General features: G+C 46.8%; 2 protein-coding genes across 2 annotated transcripts; both read right to left on the bottom strand.

The window, feature by feature from the left end:
- Nucleotides 1–12,090: 12,090 nt before the first annotated feature.
- Nucleotides 12,091–13,072, bottom strand: LOC136482712 (uncharacterized). The gene has a single exon (XM_066479911.1). The coding sequence runs from the start codon at nt 13,012–13,014 to the stop codon at nt 12,286–12,288; it is 729 nt and encodes a 242-aa protein (XP_066336008.1). The 5' UTR covers nt 13,015–13,072; the 3' UTR covers nt 12,091–12,285.
- Nucleotides 13,073–13,451: 379 nt separating this feature from the next.
- Nucleotides 13,452–17,168, bottom strand: LOC136482711 (F-box/LRR-repeat protein 4-like). Its single transcript, XM_066479910.1, has 6 exons — nt 16,658–17,168; nt 15,951–16,136; nt 15,389–15,581; nt 15,154–15,230; nt 14,901–15,051; nt 13,452–14,006 (listed from the first exon to the last, which is right to left on the bottom strand). Exons 1-6 carry the CDS (start codon nt 17,086–17,088, stop codon nt 13,710–13,712), a joined length of 1,335 nt encoding a protein of 444 aa, XP_066336007.1. The 5' UTR covers nt 17,089–17,168; the 3' UTR covers nt 13,452–13,709.
- Nucleotides 17,169–17,256: the final 88 nt, after the last annotated feature.

Raw genomic sequence — 17,256 nt, 5'->3', positions numbered from 1 at the left:
CACCAGATATGCGTAGTGTGGTACGGCCATGAACTTGGCCAAAGCTAGCCGACCAAGTATGGCGTGGTAGGCGGTGTTGAAGTCAGCGACGTAGAAGTTGATATGCTTAACGCGGTAGTTGCTTGCCACGCCGAACTGTACTGGTAGGGTGATCTCTCCAAGTGGTCTGGATGCCCTTCTAGGTACCACACCCTAGAAGGAGGAGTCTGAGGGTGTGAGATCTGTTATCGTGAGGCCCAACTCCTTTAGGGCCCCAGCGAAGAGTAGGTTCAAAGCACTGCCACCGTCAACGAGGACTTTTCTGAAGAGCACCTTCGGACGGTTGCGTTGAGGACAAGGGGAAAACGCCCTATGTAGGGTATATCTGCCCATTGGTTGGCCCTGCTGAAGGTGATGGGGACCTCGGACCATGGGCGATAGCTGGGGTCAGCGGTGGTTTCCTCTGAAGTGACGGTGAGCACTCGTCGGGCGACGAGCTTCCGTTCTCTTTTACTCTTAGTGGAGGCGAGGCCCCCGAAGATGGTGGTGACCACCTTATCATGGTCCTAAAAGGCATTGTTGTTGCCCCCAGGTGGTCGGCAACCTCCGGCTCCATCGTTGGCATCATCATCAAGTCTCTTGTCCTGGAACTCCTTAGCTAGGCCAATGCAGTCCTTCATCTTGTGTTTGGCGTTCTTGTGAAGAGGACACGGGCCGTCGAGGATTTTTTGGTACTGTTTGTCGTAGTTGCGCTTGGCGAGAGGTTGACTGACGGTGGTGACAATGTGTTTTGGCCAGCAGCAGTGATTTTGGCTAGGCCTATGTCCTCCTGTCTGATCATGGCCGCTGTCACGATGGTAGCTACGGTCGTCGGGGCGGCGGTCGCTGTGGTGTCGATCGTCAGGGCGATCGTCATAATGGTGAGACAGGCGCTGAGTGCCTGCATCCTCATTGAAGCGCACCTCGGCTTCCTCGGTGTCGGCATACTGGTTGGCGGTAGTTATCATTTCGCTGATACCGGTGGGCGGCTTGCGGTTGAATTTGGAGCGAAGCTCGCGATGGTAGAGTCCTCGAATAAAGGCGGTGATGACTTCAGCTTCCATGATGTTGGGAATAGAGTTCCTCATCTCAGAGAAACGCTGGATGTAGCTGCGGAGGAGCTCAAATGGCTTCTAGTTGATGCGGCTGAGATCATGCTTCGTGCTGGGTCGAGTACACATGGCCATATAGTTGTCGGTGAAGACTTTTTTAGCTCTTCCCATGATCCGATGGAGTTCGGCACAAGGCTGGTGAACCAACTCATGGCGGGTGGTGTGAGCATGATGGGGAGATAATTTGCCATGATGTTGGTGTCTCCTCCGGCGGCACGGATAGTAGTGGTGTAGGCCAACAACCACTGAGTTGGGTTCATTCTTCCTTCATAGGGCTCGACCCCAGTGATCTTAAAACCACGGGGCCACCGAAGCATTCGGAGTGCCCTTGTGAAAGCTAGAGGTCCCTCAGGGTTGTTGACACCGTCATCTATGGTGTTGCGGTTGGGGATAGGCTCGAGGGCTGAATCCGAGATGCCGTACTCCTTCTCATACTCCTAGCAGCGACGCACTTTGTCTTCATGGCGACCAAAGCGACGTTGCTCGATATGCCATCACGCATCCTGGAGGTTGCTGAGATGCACTCGAGCATCCTATTCGACCTCCTGGTCATGTTGGCAATGATGTTTGATGTGATGCCCCCTGGGTCCCCCTGGAGAGGTAGTGACTGGTCGGCGAAACAGCTTTGGCTAGGGCAGTGATTGGATCTCGGCGCAGCTGATCGGTGAATCATGCTCGTAGAGCATGAAGGTCTCTGATCCTCGCGAATCTCATTGACCTAACAGTGAGCTGCTTTAAGCATGGCAGTGATCTTAGCGAGCTTGGGCATTTGAGAGAAACGAGCGAGCTCGTTGGCAGCTACTACCAAATTGGCGCTTGGAGTCTTGAAGACGTTGTGGCCGTCAACGCGGAGGATTTCTTCGTTGAGGTCGCGGTGGAGCGGGAGCGGTCTTCCTTGAGAATCGAGTCGATTATTCCAAGCAGCCTCGGCCCTCGCGATGGCCGCCTCGTTTTCTCACCGCTGCGCACGGTTGACATTCTGGTTCTCCCAAGCAACGCGCTCCTCCTCGGTTTCACCATTCCGAGGAGGGCTATCGATGCTGATGTTGAAGATCACGCCCCCCTGGAAGGGTGGAAGGAGAAATTGCTCGGAGAAGGTTTCGGCGAGGGTCTCCATAGAGCCCTGAGACTCGGAGCCCGGAGTTTCTTCTGGGATGGTTTGGAGGGGTGCCTCGGGGCTTCAGCCTAAGTCTAGTGTGTTGACGGCTAGCGGAAGCTGGATGGCGACCTGGTCGGTGAGTGGACGGGCGCAGCCCACCTGGTCGGTGAGTTTGCCCCTTAGGGTGTGTTGGTAAGCGGCGGCGGCGTTGGTGAATCCGAAGGGTAGGGCCATAAGCCTTGCAGTTTCTTGGGTAGCCTCCGATAGATCTAGATCGGAGGGTGGTCGGCGCTGAACCAGAGTGTCCAGAGCTGATTCAGCGATGGAGAGACAATCGGCGAGCTTCAGTCCGACTCGATCGATGGACTCGATTAGATCGTCATTGTTGATCTGCCTCCTCTGGTAGCGAGGAAGTGAGCGGCGAGTTGTTGCTAAAAGAGACCTCGGAATCGGCTCTGAGATCAGATCTGCAGTTGCAAGTGTGGGGGTGGTCGGCACAGAACCGATCTGCCCTGGCTCGAGGAGCTCTCCAACTCCGTCAGCGTTGATGACCCATGAGATGGATCCGACCATGAAGATCTGGCCGGGCTACGGAAGGGACAAAGAGCCTACGGAAAAAGTCATCTTGTTCAACAAGAAAACAGCACGCACACCCCTACCTGGCGCGCCAACTGTCGACAGAATATCGTCGGTAGTCCTCTGAGGGGTGTCCCACGAAGGTAGATTGATCAGCAGAGGAGCATGAGATCAAGAACAAGAAGGAAACAGAGACACACGAGTAAGATAGGTTCAGGCCGTCAGTATGATGTAATACCCTACTCCCCTACTCTTGTGGTCTGTTGGTTTGTATTAGCTATCATATGATATGCCGTGATTTCAGAGGGGGTCCCTACCCGCCTTATATAGTCCAGGAGGCAGGGTTACAAGTCGGTTAGATCTGAGAGATAACCAGAAAGTAATAACTGATTACAGGAATCTTGGGATCATACATATCCTAACAGATCTCGTAGTATCTTCAGGATATCTTCCCGATGTCTTGCGGAAGGTGCCGAGCAGAGTCGTGCTCCACAAGGCTTCTTCCTGTGGGCTAGGCCACCCCTAGGGGTGCAGGGTCTGCCATGGGTATCCAGGGTCATACACCCCATAGTCTCCCATTTCAACCCAATTAAGTGGTGTCCTACATTTCTTTCCATACAGAGCTTCAAAGGGTGCCATATGAATGCTTTCTTGATAGCTATTGTTGTAAGAAAACTCAGCTAAGTTCAAGCATTCATCCCACTTCTCAGGAAAAGAAATGGTGCAAGCTCTCAACATATCCTCAAGTACCTGATTTACCCTGTCTGTTTGGCCATTAGTCTATGGATGATAGGCTGAACTTCGGAGGAGACTAGTACCAAGACATTCCTGGAGTTACTCCCAAAAGCGAGAGACAAAGACTGACCCTCTATCAGAGACAATAGTAAGAGGAACTCCATGCAGGGTCACAATCCGGTCAAAATACAACTTGGCATACTTCCTGGCTCAATATCTGGTATCCACCAGGAGAAAATGGGTGGACTTGGTAAGGCGATCCAAAATGACCCAAATAGAGTTATAGCCCTTGGACGTGTGGGGTAAACCCGCAATGAAATCCATAGAAATATCTTCCCATTTCTAAACAGGAATAGGCAAAGGCTACAAATATCCTAGGGTACGCGTATGGTTTGCCTTAACTCTCCCACAAGTGTCGCACTCCACGACGTACTTGGTGATGTCCTGCTTCATATTGGACAACCAATACAAGTGGCGCAAATCATGGTACATCTTGTTACTGCTAGGATGGATAGACAACTTGGAATGGTGAGCTTTATTCAAAATCTTTCTTCTAATCTCCTCATTTGACGGAACCACCAATCTATTCTTGTACTTTACTACCCCTGGCTCATCAATACTAAACTAAGGACCACGCCCTTTGGCAATTAATTTCTTGATGTGAGGAATTTTTGAAGTGTCTTGCCTTTGCTCTATAATAATCTGCTCAAGTAAATCTGAGACTAAGGCAATGTGAGCTAGCACCTCAACATGGTTGAGAGACAAAGGTGTTTCTTCAACCTGATACAACTTCCAGCTCCAAGCATCAGCTACCACATTAGCTTTTTCGGGGTGGTAATATACCTCCAAGTTATAAACCTTAATTAATTCCAACCATCTCATTTGCCTCATATTTAACTCAGACTGAGTGAAAATATATTTGAGGCTCTTGTGATCTATAAAAATGTATACTTTGCTTCCCAACAAATAATGCCTCTAAATTTTTATAGCGTGGACCACAACAGCCAGCTCTAAATCATGGGTGGGATAATTCACCTCGTGCTTTTTTAGCTGGCATGAAGCATAAGCTATTACACGCCCATCCTGCATAAGCACACATCCCAACCCTGTCTTCGAGGCATCACAACATACATCAAAAGGTCTATCAATATCTGGTTGAGCAAGAATAGGAGCAGTGGTAAGAAATTTCTTCAAAGCTTGGAAGGCTTCTTCACAAGCCGGACTCCAAATAAACTTGGCATCTTTCTAGAGCAGCTTGGTCATCGGCTGAGCTATCTTGGAGAAGTCAGGAATGAAGTGCCGATAGTATCCAGCTAGACCAAGGAACTGATGAATTCGATGCACTAACTTGGGAGACTTCCAATTTAATACATCATGCACCTTGCTTGGATCTACAAAGATACCTTCAGGTGTCAGAACATGTCCCAAAAACTGCACTCGGTCTAACCAAAACTCACACTTGCTGAATTTAGCATACAGCTTGTGCTCCCTTAATCGAGTCAGTACTGTCCGAAGATGTTGGGCATGCTTTTCCTTGTTCTTGGAATATATCAAGATATCATCAATGAATACCACTACAAACTTGTCCAACTCCGGCATAAAAATTGAATTCATGAGATACATGAAGAATGCAGGAGCATTGGTGAGACCAAAAGACATGACTAGGTATTCATACAACTCATACCTAGTAGAAAAAGCTATCTTTGGTATATCTTGTGGTCTAATCTTGATTTGATGATAGCCTAAGCGGAGATAAATCTTGGAGAACACCTTGGCACCACCTAGCTGATCAAACAAAGTATCAATACGAGGTAAAGGATACTTGTTCTTAATGGTTACCGCGTTGAGAGGGCGGTAATCCACACACATCTAAAGAGTGCCATCCTTCTTCTTCACAAAAATGGCTAGACAACCCCATGGTGAAGAGCTAGGACGGATGAATCCCTTTTCCAATAATTCTTCTAACTATGTCTTCATTTCAGCCAATTCCTTCGGGGCCATGCGGTACGGGCGCTGGGAGATAGGAGCAGTGCCAGGTTCTAACTCAATGGAGAACTCCACATCTCTATCCGGTGGCAACCCAGGTAGATCTTTAGGAAAAATATCTGAGAACTCACATACCATAGGAATAGAGGCAAAATCAGGAGAGGCTTTAGCATGAGCAGCAACAGGTAAGGTGGGATCTAAGGGCATAAGAAGAGACATTCTATCCTTAGAAGAAGGAAGCCATAACTCAACAACTCTCTGCTTTAGATCCAAGACTACCCCATATATACGCAACTAGTTCATTCCCAGAATTGCATCAATGCCTTGCCCAGGCAGCACCATGAACTGGAGGCGGTAAGTGTGGGTGGCTAGCACTAATCCAACTATGTCTGTCCAAGTATTAACGCACAACTACGGACCTAGAGTACTGATTCTATAGGCAAAAGGTATAGCCATAAGAGGTATATTGTGTCTGTGTGCAAATCACATACTCATGAATGAATGTGATGCACCAGAATCAAACAACACATAAGCTGGATGGGAATCAATGGTAAACATACCAGCCATCACCGGTTCATTCTGCAATATTTCCTCAGCCTCCGTGAAATTAACTTGCCCAGAATGGCTTACTAGCACCTTCTTCTTTATAATAGTCCGTTTGATCAGATGGGAGTTAGCTGAGGGCTGAGCAGATGGTGCAGGCTGGTTCTATGGACACTCTCGAGCATAGTGGCCTTCCTTGCCACACTTGAAACAAGCACCTAGCTTGTTCCCCTATCCTTGACAAGGTGGGACCTGCTGTCCCTAGGGCTACTATTGTTGCACCTACTGAGTAGGTGCCCAGTACTAGGTGGAAGGTGCCTGATAGGTCTGCTGAGGCTGTTGAAACGAATGCCCACTTGAAGACTGATAGGGCACCTGCTTGACAACCTATACCTTCTAAGCATGGGGTGACTAGAAGACCCAGTAGCCACCCACTTGTGCTTCCACTTGGCCTGAGAGTCATGCTGCAGTCCCTCCATGGCAATGGCGACATTCATCATAGCGCCAAGGTCTAGTAGTTCCCAGTATATAACTCCTTTTGCAGACTACAAGAGAGGCCACGATAGAAACGGTCCCTCTTCTTCTCATTAGTATCGACATGAGTCCCAGCATACTGTGACAGATGGTTGAACTTGTTGACATAGTCCATCATAGACATGTTCCCTTGCCTCAGGTCCAGGAACTCCATCAACTTCCTATTTAGAACACCAGCAGGAATGTGATACTCTCTGAAGCCCGTAGTAAACTCCTACCAAGTCACCCGATGATCCATCGGTTGCATGGCATTGAAAGTGTCCCACCATGCACTAGCAGAACCCAATACCTGCTGCACTGCAAAGCGCACCTTCTGCTCCTTAGTTATAGTGAGTAGCAGGAACTTTTGCTCTAGAATACGAAGCCAATGCTCCGCATCCAGAGGCTAAGCAGTCAGCATGAACGTGGGTGGGTGTGTCTTCAAGAAATCCTGGTACGAACAGGGTCCCTCAGGACCACGGGCACCACCCCTGTTCCCACCATTTCTTCTGTGGCCTCCACAGCGAAGCCACCGATAGCATGTGCTAATAGCTCCATGACATGGGCTGACTCGCGATGAGTAGCCAACATCTCTGCATGAGTCATCGGAGGTGGAGGAGGAGGAGGAGCCAGAAGTGGGGCCCCATGGCTCTCCCCATTGCCGTTCTTATTGCCCTAGCCACTTTCACCTTGGCCTTCGCCAAGACCATGGCCCGCTCTGGCACTGGTGCTCCCGTGACCAGACCTCAGGTTCATCTGTAAACAGATAGGAACCAACCATTTAGGACAACACTCCAGATCAGGAACAAGATATTAGAGAAAAGATGAGACATTTATTAAAGCATTCTTTTAGTCTATCCTATCAATTCACTAATCCAAATTATACGTGTAGGGAGAGTTTAGTTTAAGTAAGATTATCCTTTCATGATGCATGCATTGACCTATACGTTCACTCAAGCCGGATTATAGCGGCATTCACAAGATTTTTGACACATCGCACACTCACTTTCCACTTTGCTAAACGATTCTTACAAAGTGTAAGTCAGTGTACCTATAGAAAATTAATTAGATAAAACCTATGTCGCTATCCTAGATAGACCATATTGCTAGGGCTTATACTTATTTACATAATTTTCTCGCATCCTACTCTTCGCAAAACTTTTGTTGGTCAAATTTTAGGTTTTGGAAAAGAGTGATGAAACTCAGACTCACTATTGGCTCTGATACCACCTGTGGCAGAACCGCCTGAAATAACACACCTTCAGAGACGCTCGTCTTCCACCAGACACTAAGCACCCCAAAAGCAAGCTACATCAGGTGGATTCCGTCGAGCACACCCCAAAGGAGAACTCGAATAATCCACATTTTTCCTCCAGGATCTAATAATGAGAACGAGTTTACAATACTTAGTCTATTTCATACAATCAGAGTTCTTAGAAATACATTATTACATTACCAAATTTAGAGTGCGGAAATTAAACAGCGAAATGAAAATAAACATCTATCGATAATGTACAAGGATTCGTCTGTGCCCACTAGAAGAATCCTTCACACAATGGTTACTCCTCAAGCAGCACCTGCAATAGGGGTAAATAAACCCTGAGTACACAATGTATTCGCAAGACTTACCCGACTAGTAGGAATAATTTTCTGACTCCAAGGGATATGATAAGCTTTATGGTTTGCTGGTTTTTCTTTTTGTGGAAAGCAATACTAATAGTGCATCCTTATGTATGTTTATTATTAGCAGTCATGATTAGTTCATTATCTAACCATTCTATGTAAACACCTGTTCTACTTTCAAGCAAGAGTTGAGTAAACAGTTCCATTTCACCATCTTTCATCTTTCAGTTCTTACTATGGTGCTAGACTATAGACAAGCCGTACCGAATCACCCGGCGATTCACGAATCAATGTGTCTAGCTGGATACCCCAAAACACATGCCCCACTTGTACCCCAGGCACAAGCAGGACCAACCCACCACTCTCCTATCACGAGGTCCAGGTCCCCGTCCAAACTTGGACTCCAAGCTCCTGCTCCTGAGTCCTAGACTCAGTGCGGTGCTTAGACCTCCACCATCCCCGCCTCCAATCAGTTGGTCCAGAAAGAACCAGAACCCATGACAAGAGAGCAACAAGCCTTCCCTACGCCCATACACAAGTATTTGTTTGGAATAATAAGTCTTTGACTTGCCTAGAACCCAATGCAACGGCCAGTCCTTAACCAACACAAACAGGGAAATAGTGTAACCAAGCTATGCCCCGTTGACCGCAGGACACAACCTCTTACACCCATCAATACCCAAACCATATCCCTACCCGGTCTCCATTTTCCTTCCACCATTTTTATCATGAGTGATTATAATAATCACCTATTGTGAGTAATAGCAGGTTACTCATGCTACCGAAAATCCTAGGCATAGCAGCTACTTGACCTATGCTAGTAGGACTCATGGGTAGGTATATCTATGCATGTAGTTTCCATAAAATGTTTATAACATAAGTGCACATTATATATATATATATATATATATATATATATATATATATATCCAGTGATCATTCAAAATAAGGGTTATGCATCGGGGCTTGCCTTAGGCAGGCGGGGTGTCAGCAAAGTCAGCAACTGATGGCTCTGGGGCTCCCTCCTATACGAGAATCTCCTCCTCGTACTCCTCGATGACCTCCTCGTACTCCTACTTGCCCGCAGGCACGAACTCTACCAACTCGTTATCTACATGCATGAGGGTCGGCCCTAGAAGGCCGGCTTGAGAGGACCGAGACCTATTATCGTAGCCCTCAGAAAGGCGTGGAGCTCCGGATGATCAGATGGCCCTAGGCCAAAGCCTAGCACTCTTGATCACCCAGCCCATGGCAGGCTCTAATTAGAAAGGAGGGTGCCCCGGGCCTACAATCGGCGACTCCTAGACAAGTCCATCGAGCTCTCGCTCAAGTCTAAGACCCATGCGACATGGACTCGCAAAGGGTTCAGCATCATCTTCGCTCAACCTCGACAGCCGAGCACCATCCATCACACTAGAGAAGAAGGCCCCAAGCAGGGCACAACACTCTCGCCAATGGAAGCCATCCTCGCTAAGGAGGGTTCGGTCACCAGAAGATCGAGTTTAGCCCTTCGACGCCATCACGCCAGGTGAGGCCACAAAAGGCTCGGGGCTCCTGATGAGATCCTAACATGCAGGTATGTTAAGCCTCGGGTTCAATGGTTCCCGAATGAAGAAGACCCCCCGACCAACCCCTTCAGGATCACTCAGGGGCTCGGGGGCTATGCCCATCGGGCACGCTCGAGCGCACCCTGTGACAAATAGACCCGGCCGAGCCTTACTTGACCGCAGCTTCTTCCTAGGGCTCGGGGGCTTCCCCGAGCCTTAGGCTCCCAATCTACGGCACAACCAAGCTCGGTCCTTGGCTCCTGCCCGACTAACGATGCCAGCCAAGGCCCAGGCACAAGAAAATGAGCCCAAGGCTACTGATGCCCGAGGGCTCCTTGGTGCCGCTCCCTAGGGGTGCCCTACCAACTGCTCCTCCGATAGGGTCATGTCCGAGGCGTGACACAAGAAGACAAAGCTTCCTGCAGCCTCCGAGGGCTTGGGGGCTTCCGGGCCCACACGTCAGCCCCCGGAGCCGACCTTCTTCGCCACCAAGAAGACTCCAGAAGGTCTCATCTGGGGGAGGCTGGTCCAAACTGACACCGTCTGATACGTATAGTGTCAGAACAGAGTAGCCGGACGATGCCCAGGCTTCTTCGGCTCCAAGACACCTTGATGCTCCACGGCGCATCGCTGCAAGCCTCTCCTGGACTCCGGCGCACGTAGACCATAGATTAGAACCCTCAAACCGCCTTGTACCTGATCTATCTCATTATATAAGGGATAAGGTCAGACCTAGAGGGGGGAGGATCCCGATTCGATCACCAGACACTCCATTCCATTCCATTTGTCTCCGCTCTGCACCGAGAGCAAGGCAACCCGGAGAGGGGCACCGAGAGCCCCTCCTCCACCGCATCCCGCCGTCTCCTTCTTCTCCGATGAGGGGGAGACTCCACCGGCAGCGAAGCAACCTTAGGATTAGCACCGAGCTAACCCCTCTACCAAATCTTCTTCCTTTACACTCTGTTGTAACCCCCCAAATTTTGGGTGCTCTTGAGTATAAGGATCATCAGCTGTTGGACGTAGAGACCGAATTAGCCCAAACCAGGATAAACCGTTGCGTCTTCTCTGCGTGATTCTTGTGTTCCTGAGTCCACCCGAGCCACCGGAGACCCCGTACTCTGACACCGACTCGAATAGCATGCTTGCCGCGGTTTCGACCCCACGATACCAGGCCCTGGTGGGCGCACGAAACGGCGCAGTAGACATACTGCAAGCGCGGACATCCGGGCACTAGCAAGCCCGTTCCAAATTATACGTTGACTTGTCCTGACTTTTACAACTTCCTTCTAAATTATAAGTTGTTTTGTCCACTCATCTATATGATGTTTGGGGAAAAATGGTCTAGCTCATAGTTCAACATGCAAATGTAGCCCTTAACTTCTTCCTAGTAAGAAATATGTTTCTCATGACAACTAAACAATGGGCAAGTAAACTTTCTTTAGTTTAACTAAATTTATTAAAAAAATACTATCAACTTTTATGTCCCTAAATAAGTTTGTTATAAAAATATGTTTTATAATTAATCTAATGATACTTAGTTGGTATTATAAATGTTAGTATTTTTATCGATTTAGTCAAACTTCAACACGTTTGACTGTTTGCAAGGCGAGAAGTGTGAAGTGTATTCTTTTTCTCGACGGAGGGAGTAGTTAGGAAATGCGAGGCTGACTGGTCTCACATTAACCAGACTATCAAGTTGGAGCAGTAAACTAATACTCAGATTAAAGTATGGACCCACTCAATCCAAGTACTATAAAAATCAATTTACACATGCGGGTGTTCACGTAGAGCTCAACCTCCTATGCTATATGTGCCCATTGTGTGTATATTAATTTTTCATCACATAAATCACTCAAAATTTCTAGTTTAGATAGACGGTTAATGATTTATGTACCACTACTCGGTGATGCCTCTTTTAATTTGTCTTGGCTTGGCTGTTGTATGGCTACCCTGTATATATAGATTGTCATTGCTTTTTCAAATCCAACGATGCAACGGGCATCGTGGTACAACGAACTCAGCGATGTTTTTTTAGTTATCTACTAGAACTTAGTTCATTTCTTCACCTAAGCATCACCGAGAGGTTTTCTACCAACAGCTTCATAAGCTGTTATTGTTTTCTAGCAAGTGAATTTTATGAATCTGAAGTGAACTCCCTAAAAGCAAGAACTTGATAGATTGAGCTCTCTTTGTTTTGTTAACTTGATATGAAGTCAATAGTTAGTAGCAAGTGAATTTTATGAATCTCTTGGAGTTACTAGGTGGCTTGATGTTCTAATTCATTTTAGTAAATTTTGGGTCAAGCCAATTGATCTAAAGTTGTAAACCCATACTCAGTTTGGCTAAGATCGAGACCATCCTTGGACACGATTAGCGAGCAATCACAATACATCAAACCCATACACACGAGTACGTACACTACACACACTTGCTGGGTGTGAGAGAGCCACGGTGATCGCACCGCACATATGGTGCGGCAGCATTGCACCGGCAACGGCTGCGGTGCTCCGGCAATACGTACGTCGTCGTCCGTTCACTTCTCCGGCGCCGGCTTGCCGCCGAAGCTCTTCTTGCGCTCCTCGATGAAGGTGGAGGACCGCTCGTTGATGTTGGACGGCACCCTCGGCACCTGGGGCATCCGCGGCCGGAGCCCGCTCCGCTTCGGCACGCGGGCGCCACCCTGCTCCTCCCCTCCCGCGACCGACGATGCCTGCCGCTTCCGGAACAGCGACTTCTTCCTCTCCACCGTCGCCGTCGCCGCCGAGGCGGCGCCGCTGCCGCCAGCCTCCTGTACAGGACGGTCCTCCTTGATCGTCACCGTCCTCCTCACCTTCGTCTCCTCCACCACCGCCACCGCTGGCGCTGCCATGCCGTCGGCGGCAGCGGCGGCCGCAGCAGCAGCTCCGTCCTTCTGTTCATCAGGAACATCCCTCGTCGTCATCGTCGCTGCGCTCTCTTCCAGGATGGTCGCCGCGACGACGCTGCTGTGCCCTCCATCGCCATGGCCGCTCAACTGGAAGTCGAACTCGGCCCTCTCGATGGGAATGGCGAACTCGTCCTCTTCCACGCCACCGTAGTCTCCTCCCTCCGTCGGAGGAGGGTGGCCGCCGCCGGTGCCGGCGCCGCTCCTTGGGCCCTCGGCGATGCTGTTCATCCTGCTCACCGACAGGTTCTTGGCCAGGAACGTCAGGAACCGGTCGCACATGCCGCCGGCCGCGCTAGTCGCTGGCTCGACGTCGCCGCCACCGCCGCCTTTCACCATCGCCGCCGCGTGCTTGTATTGTATTGTACCTGCTGATTCTACTTGACGCCGAGATGGAGGACATACACTTTATAGATGCCTCGACATGGGCGTGTCGTGTCGTTGTGCTTGGACAAGAGCAACAAAGTCGCCGACAGCGTAGGGAAGCAGCAAAGAATCCATGCGTTCCTTGCAGCTGCAAGAGACGTCTCGTTTGGTTTTTATCTGACGATGAAAATGTCTTTGGGCAGTGAGAGAGCAAGCGATTCCAGATGCCATAGACGGCAACCCGTCCGGAATATTGCAGGCCAAAGCAATTCCAAGAGTGATCAGAAACAGTCTAACAGAAGCAGCAAGGTATTTCCTTGGCCGCTGGAATAAGGCAAGCATCCTGTCTGGTAGAAAAATGCTTGTAGTTTTGGATAAGATCCGACCAGGCTTTTGATGAAGCTCTTGACAGTTTATTCAAATGATCTTTATTTGGTCATCACTTTTGATGCAACAGTTGGTACAACATTTTGTTCTGTGCAACACTTGTGAGTAAATAAATAGTTCATACAACACTTTTTGAGGTAATGATGCTATGGTATACAACACAGCAACACAACAGAAGCTTTTGTTTATCCAAAGAAAAAGGAAGAAAAAAAGAAACCACACCAGAAGCTTTCTGGGTAACAAAGGAGTTGATACTGCACAGATTCATTTCCCTTCTGAACTTAGAGCCCGGTGCAGAGGAACGACAAGACAGGTCCCGCTCTTCGCCGGGTCCTCTCGCTCACCTTCCACTCCTCGACAAGGAGCTTCTTCAGCCTGGAGCAGCCCGAGACGATGGTTGCTACACCAGAGCTAGTGATTCGCCGGCAGTAGACCATCTGGCAGGACTCCAGCTGCAGGCACCCTCTGACAAGGTGGTCCAGACCAACGTTGGTGACTTCTGGGCAGTGGGAGAGCGCGATTTCTTTGAGCTTAGGACAACCATCGCCTATCTCAGCAAGCCCTATGTCACTTATGATCTGTATGTTGAAGCAAGATGACAAGTCATCAGACAAAGGAACTAGCATGCCCCGCTTGTTATTTGTACCATAGTCACAGAAAACAGGGTCGAATGTCATCCCCAACCCGGGTACACAAGGTCATTTTTTACCCTGCCATGTAAAAAACCTCTCGCAAGTAGAGTACCACGTTCCTTGACCCCCATCGACTTGGGAACTTTGTGACTATGATTTATACAGAGCAAATGAAACCATGTTTCCTTATGGATGGACAGCAAAGAACTGTTTATGAAGCTAACTGTAGAATCAAAGAAAATTCCATTACCTTCTTCTACCCTCTTTGATGAAGAATACAGAAATCTATCACGAGGTGGGCTGGTTCTTTTAAAGTGACAGGTTTCACTTAGAAGCCAGTTTTAAACACCTAGACTTACTGACTAGGTTGCTGATCCCTTGCATGCAAGATTTGCATGATGTGTATTAAGAATTCATTTCCTGCCAAACTTTGTATTTGCACAGCTTTATTATGTCTCACAACTCTTATCCTATTTTGACTGGACTTGAAAATCCTTTTGTGTTCACGAAATCTTCACATTCGTTATTTACATATTTCAATTGAACTTATTGATTCCCTATAGAATATAGTCAAATTACTATATGTATGCCTTACTGTATACCAGAGCCTAGATATATAGAACATGTGGGTTCAACCTTTTCTAGTGCTGTGAAATGTGCTTCAAGTGTTCTTTGAGGCAAAATGGAGGTAGCTTTCTTACTCAAAATACAAAAATGTTTATCCTATTGCAAGATGGAAAATGTACTCAAAGTAAAGTGAAGCAGTGAGGATTTTTATGTTTACTCAAATTTCGGACAGTTTTCAAATAAGGAATGCAGCGTCATAGAGAAAATACATACCCGAAGAACACTTATATCTAGGAAGACTAGATCAGGGCATCCTCTGGCAATTGCAGTCAACCCACTATCAGTGATTAGTTGGCACCCACACAAGTTTAACTTATGCAGAGGGCAGTTTTCCGCAATTGCAGACAGCCCTGCATCAGATACCCTGAAAAAAAGAACTTGAAGATTCACAATTCAAAATAAAGAGGGCAATACAGATAGGAATACTAAGTTAAATAAGACACATCACATCATACAATATATTTACCTCTCACAAAACTGGAGCGTTAACTCTCTAAGTGATTTACAATTCTCAGCAATAGACATCAATGCTCTGTCTCCTACCTGCATACCAAATGCATAAACTAAGAATACAAACAGAAAAATCATTTAAAGTTCCAAACCGAACACAACCAAATATAGACTGCAGGGGAAATGCAGCTATCCATCTCCATGCATACTAGGCTTCCAGTAAACCGATGCAAAACTTGGAAAGCAAGTACCTCATAACCACGCCGAATAGAAAGTTCTGTTAAGTTCTTGCAGCCTTGAGCTATGTGGGACAAGGCACTATCACTTATTCTTGAACAGTCAACCAAAAAAAGAGTCCTGAGAAGGGAGCAGCCTCTACCAATCTCTAGAAATGCACTGTTTTGGATCCTGGGGCAGAAAATTAGAGAGAGCTCCAAAAGGCCCCTGTTTGCATAGGACCACAAATCATATACTGTTGCTGCAACAGACGTTATCAATATAGCTCAAAAATGCACCTAAACAGGAAAAAAATGTAGAAATGCAACAATTTACATTGACCATCAGTCAAAGATTATGATAGCCTATATGTTGTTTTGAATTTAATATACAGCCAAACTGTGCTTATTAATGGAGTCATTATCCTAACATATCCTTTAGCCTGTCCCGTCTCTCCAAAATTATGTTTAATTTACTTGAACTGCAGCACATCAAGTTGACATTAAAGAACTGTTGATAAAAAGGAGAATAAATGTCTAGGAGTGCTAACTTAAGCAAGGAATTTCAATATAGCATGTTATAACCAAGGAAACTTACGGACACCATCGCCCAATGTGCTCCAGTGCAACAGATTCCATGTTCTGGCAACCACTGATCTTCAAACGTGCTAACTTTTTGCAGCTACGAGCTACAAATTCAAGGCTTCTATCAGTTAGTAAATGGCACTCATTGAGAACAAGATCTGTGAGATTCTTGCACCCTTTTGCAATTGAAGCAAGGCTCCTGAAATTGCAAAAGTTAGTCAGCAAATCATTCAGAAAACTCAGAAATTAACTGAAGCACAAGGTGCAAGCAAGGATATTAATGGATGATCAGCACTTTCAGTTGCAGAAAACATGATTCAATGAGAAAATTCAAATTGGCATAACTAACATCCTAGTTGGTTTACATCAGTTCTACATAGTACATACTACATATCATGGTTCTCATTGTTTTCATTTCCATTCTTCTTGAAATTCTGTTTTTTTTTTCTTCGCTTTTATGTAAATCATGGGGTTCATAAGCCCTACTAATATATTTCACAAAATCTTCAAACATTTTTTACCTATTAATATATTTTATTATTTTTTAAGGTAAGGCGAGATGGGAAATTTTAATGGAAAAAATAAAGCAATTTCTTTAGCCTAGAACAAAAGGTCCAAATCAAAATTGATAGAGGAAAAAGTGAAAAACAAGCATATATAAAACAAAACTGGGACTTCAGGTCATAACATTAGATTAGATAGTGCAACTAAACTGGGTACCTGTCTGTAAACCCTTCAAAGTTGTTGAGTGACAAGATTTCTAAAAGCGGACAAAATGAACCAACAGCATCTAGGGCGTCATCCCCAGCACCAATACATTGTAGCTTCAAAGTTTTTAACTGTCGGCATCCTTTAGCAATAGATATTATTCCCACACTTTGAACACGATCTGATTCCACCGATAGAATTTCTAGGTTAGGGCAGTGGGATCCAACAGCATGTAAAGATGCATCAGTCAACCAATGACAATTTGCAACAGCAAGCGAGACCAGTGATTGCCCACAGTTGTTTACTAATCCAATCAAGCCTTCATCTGTGGTGCCTTCAACAAATCGCAAGTTCAATTTCCTAAGCAGCTTGCATCCTTCCCCAATAGCAATAAGTCCTGGATCTCCAATAAAGCAAGCCTGCATTTTAAGATTTGTCCTCATGCTTTGTCCATAAATATGTATCCGGTCTACGAAAGAGGAACTATATGGATTGCGACCAATGGAAAATTGTGCGTGCAACTAGACAAAATGACCTTCTTATCGGATTGCAAATCTGCCATGCATATAAATTCTTTACTTTTAACTTCTATACGTAAGGGAAAAAAACAA

Source organism: Miscanthus floridulus, chromosome 9 (genome assembly GCF_019320115.1).
Source record: "Miscanthus floridulus cultivar M001 chromosome 9, ASM1932011v1, whole genome shotgun sequence".
In the NCBI taxonomy this organism is placed as follows: domain Eukaryota; kingdom Viridiplantae; phylum Streptophyta; class Magnoliopsida; order Poales; family Poaceae; genus Miscanthus; species Miscanthus floridulus.
The sequence above is the reverse complement of the archived record's forward strand: the minus strand, read 5'-3'. Positions and strand labels throughout refer to the sequence as shown.

What these genes read in the sequence shown, in the direction of transcription:
- LOC136482712 (XM_066479911.1), bottom strand. Translation starts at nt 13,014, where the DNA reads ATGGTGAAAGGCGGCGGTGGCGGCGACGTCGAGCCAGCGACTAGCGCG.
- LOC136482711 (XM_066479910.1), bottom strand. Translation starts at nt 17,088, where the DNA reads ATGAGGACAAATCTTAAAATGCAGGCTTGCTTTATTGGAGATCCAGGA. An exon ending in TTTGAAGGGTTTACAGACAG is followed by an intron (nt 16,137 to 16,657) that starts GTACCCAGTTTA and finishes TTGCAATTTCAG; the next exon opens with GAGCCTTGCTTCAATTGCAA. An exon ending in ACGCTCCAGTTTTGTGAGAG is followed by an intron (nt 15,052 to 15,153) that starts GTAAATATATTG and finishes TCTTTTTTTCAG; the next exon opens with GGTATCTGATGCAGGGCTGT.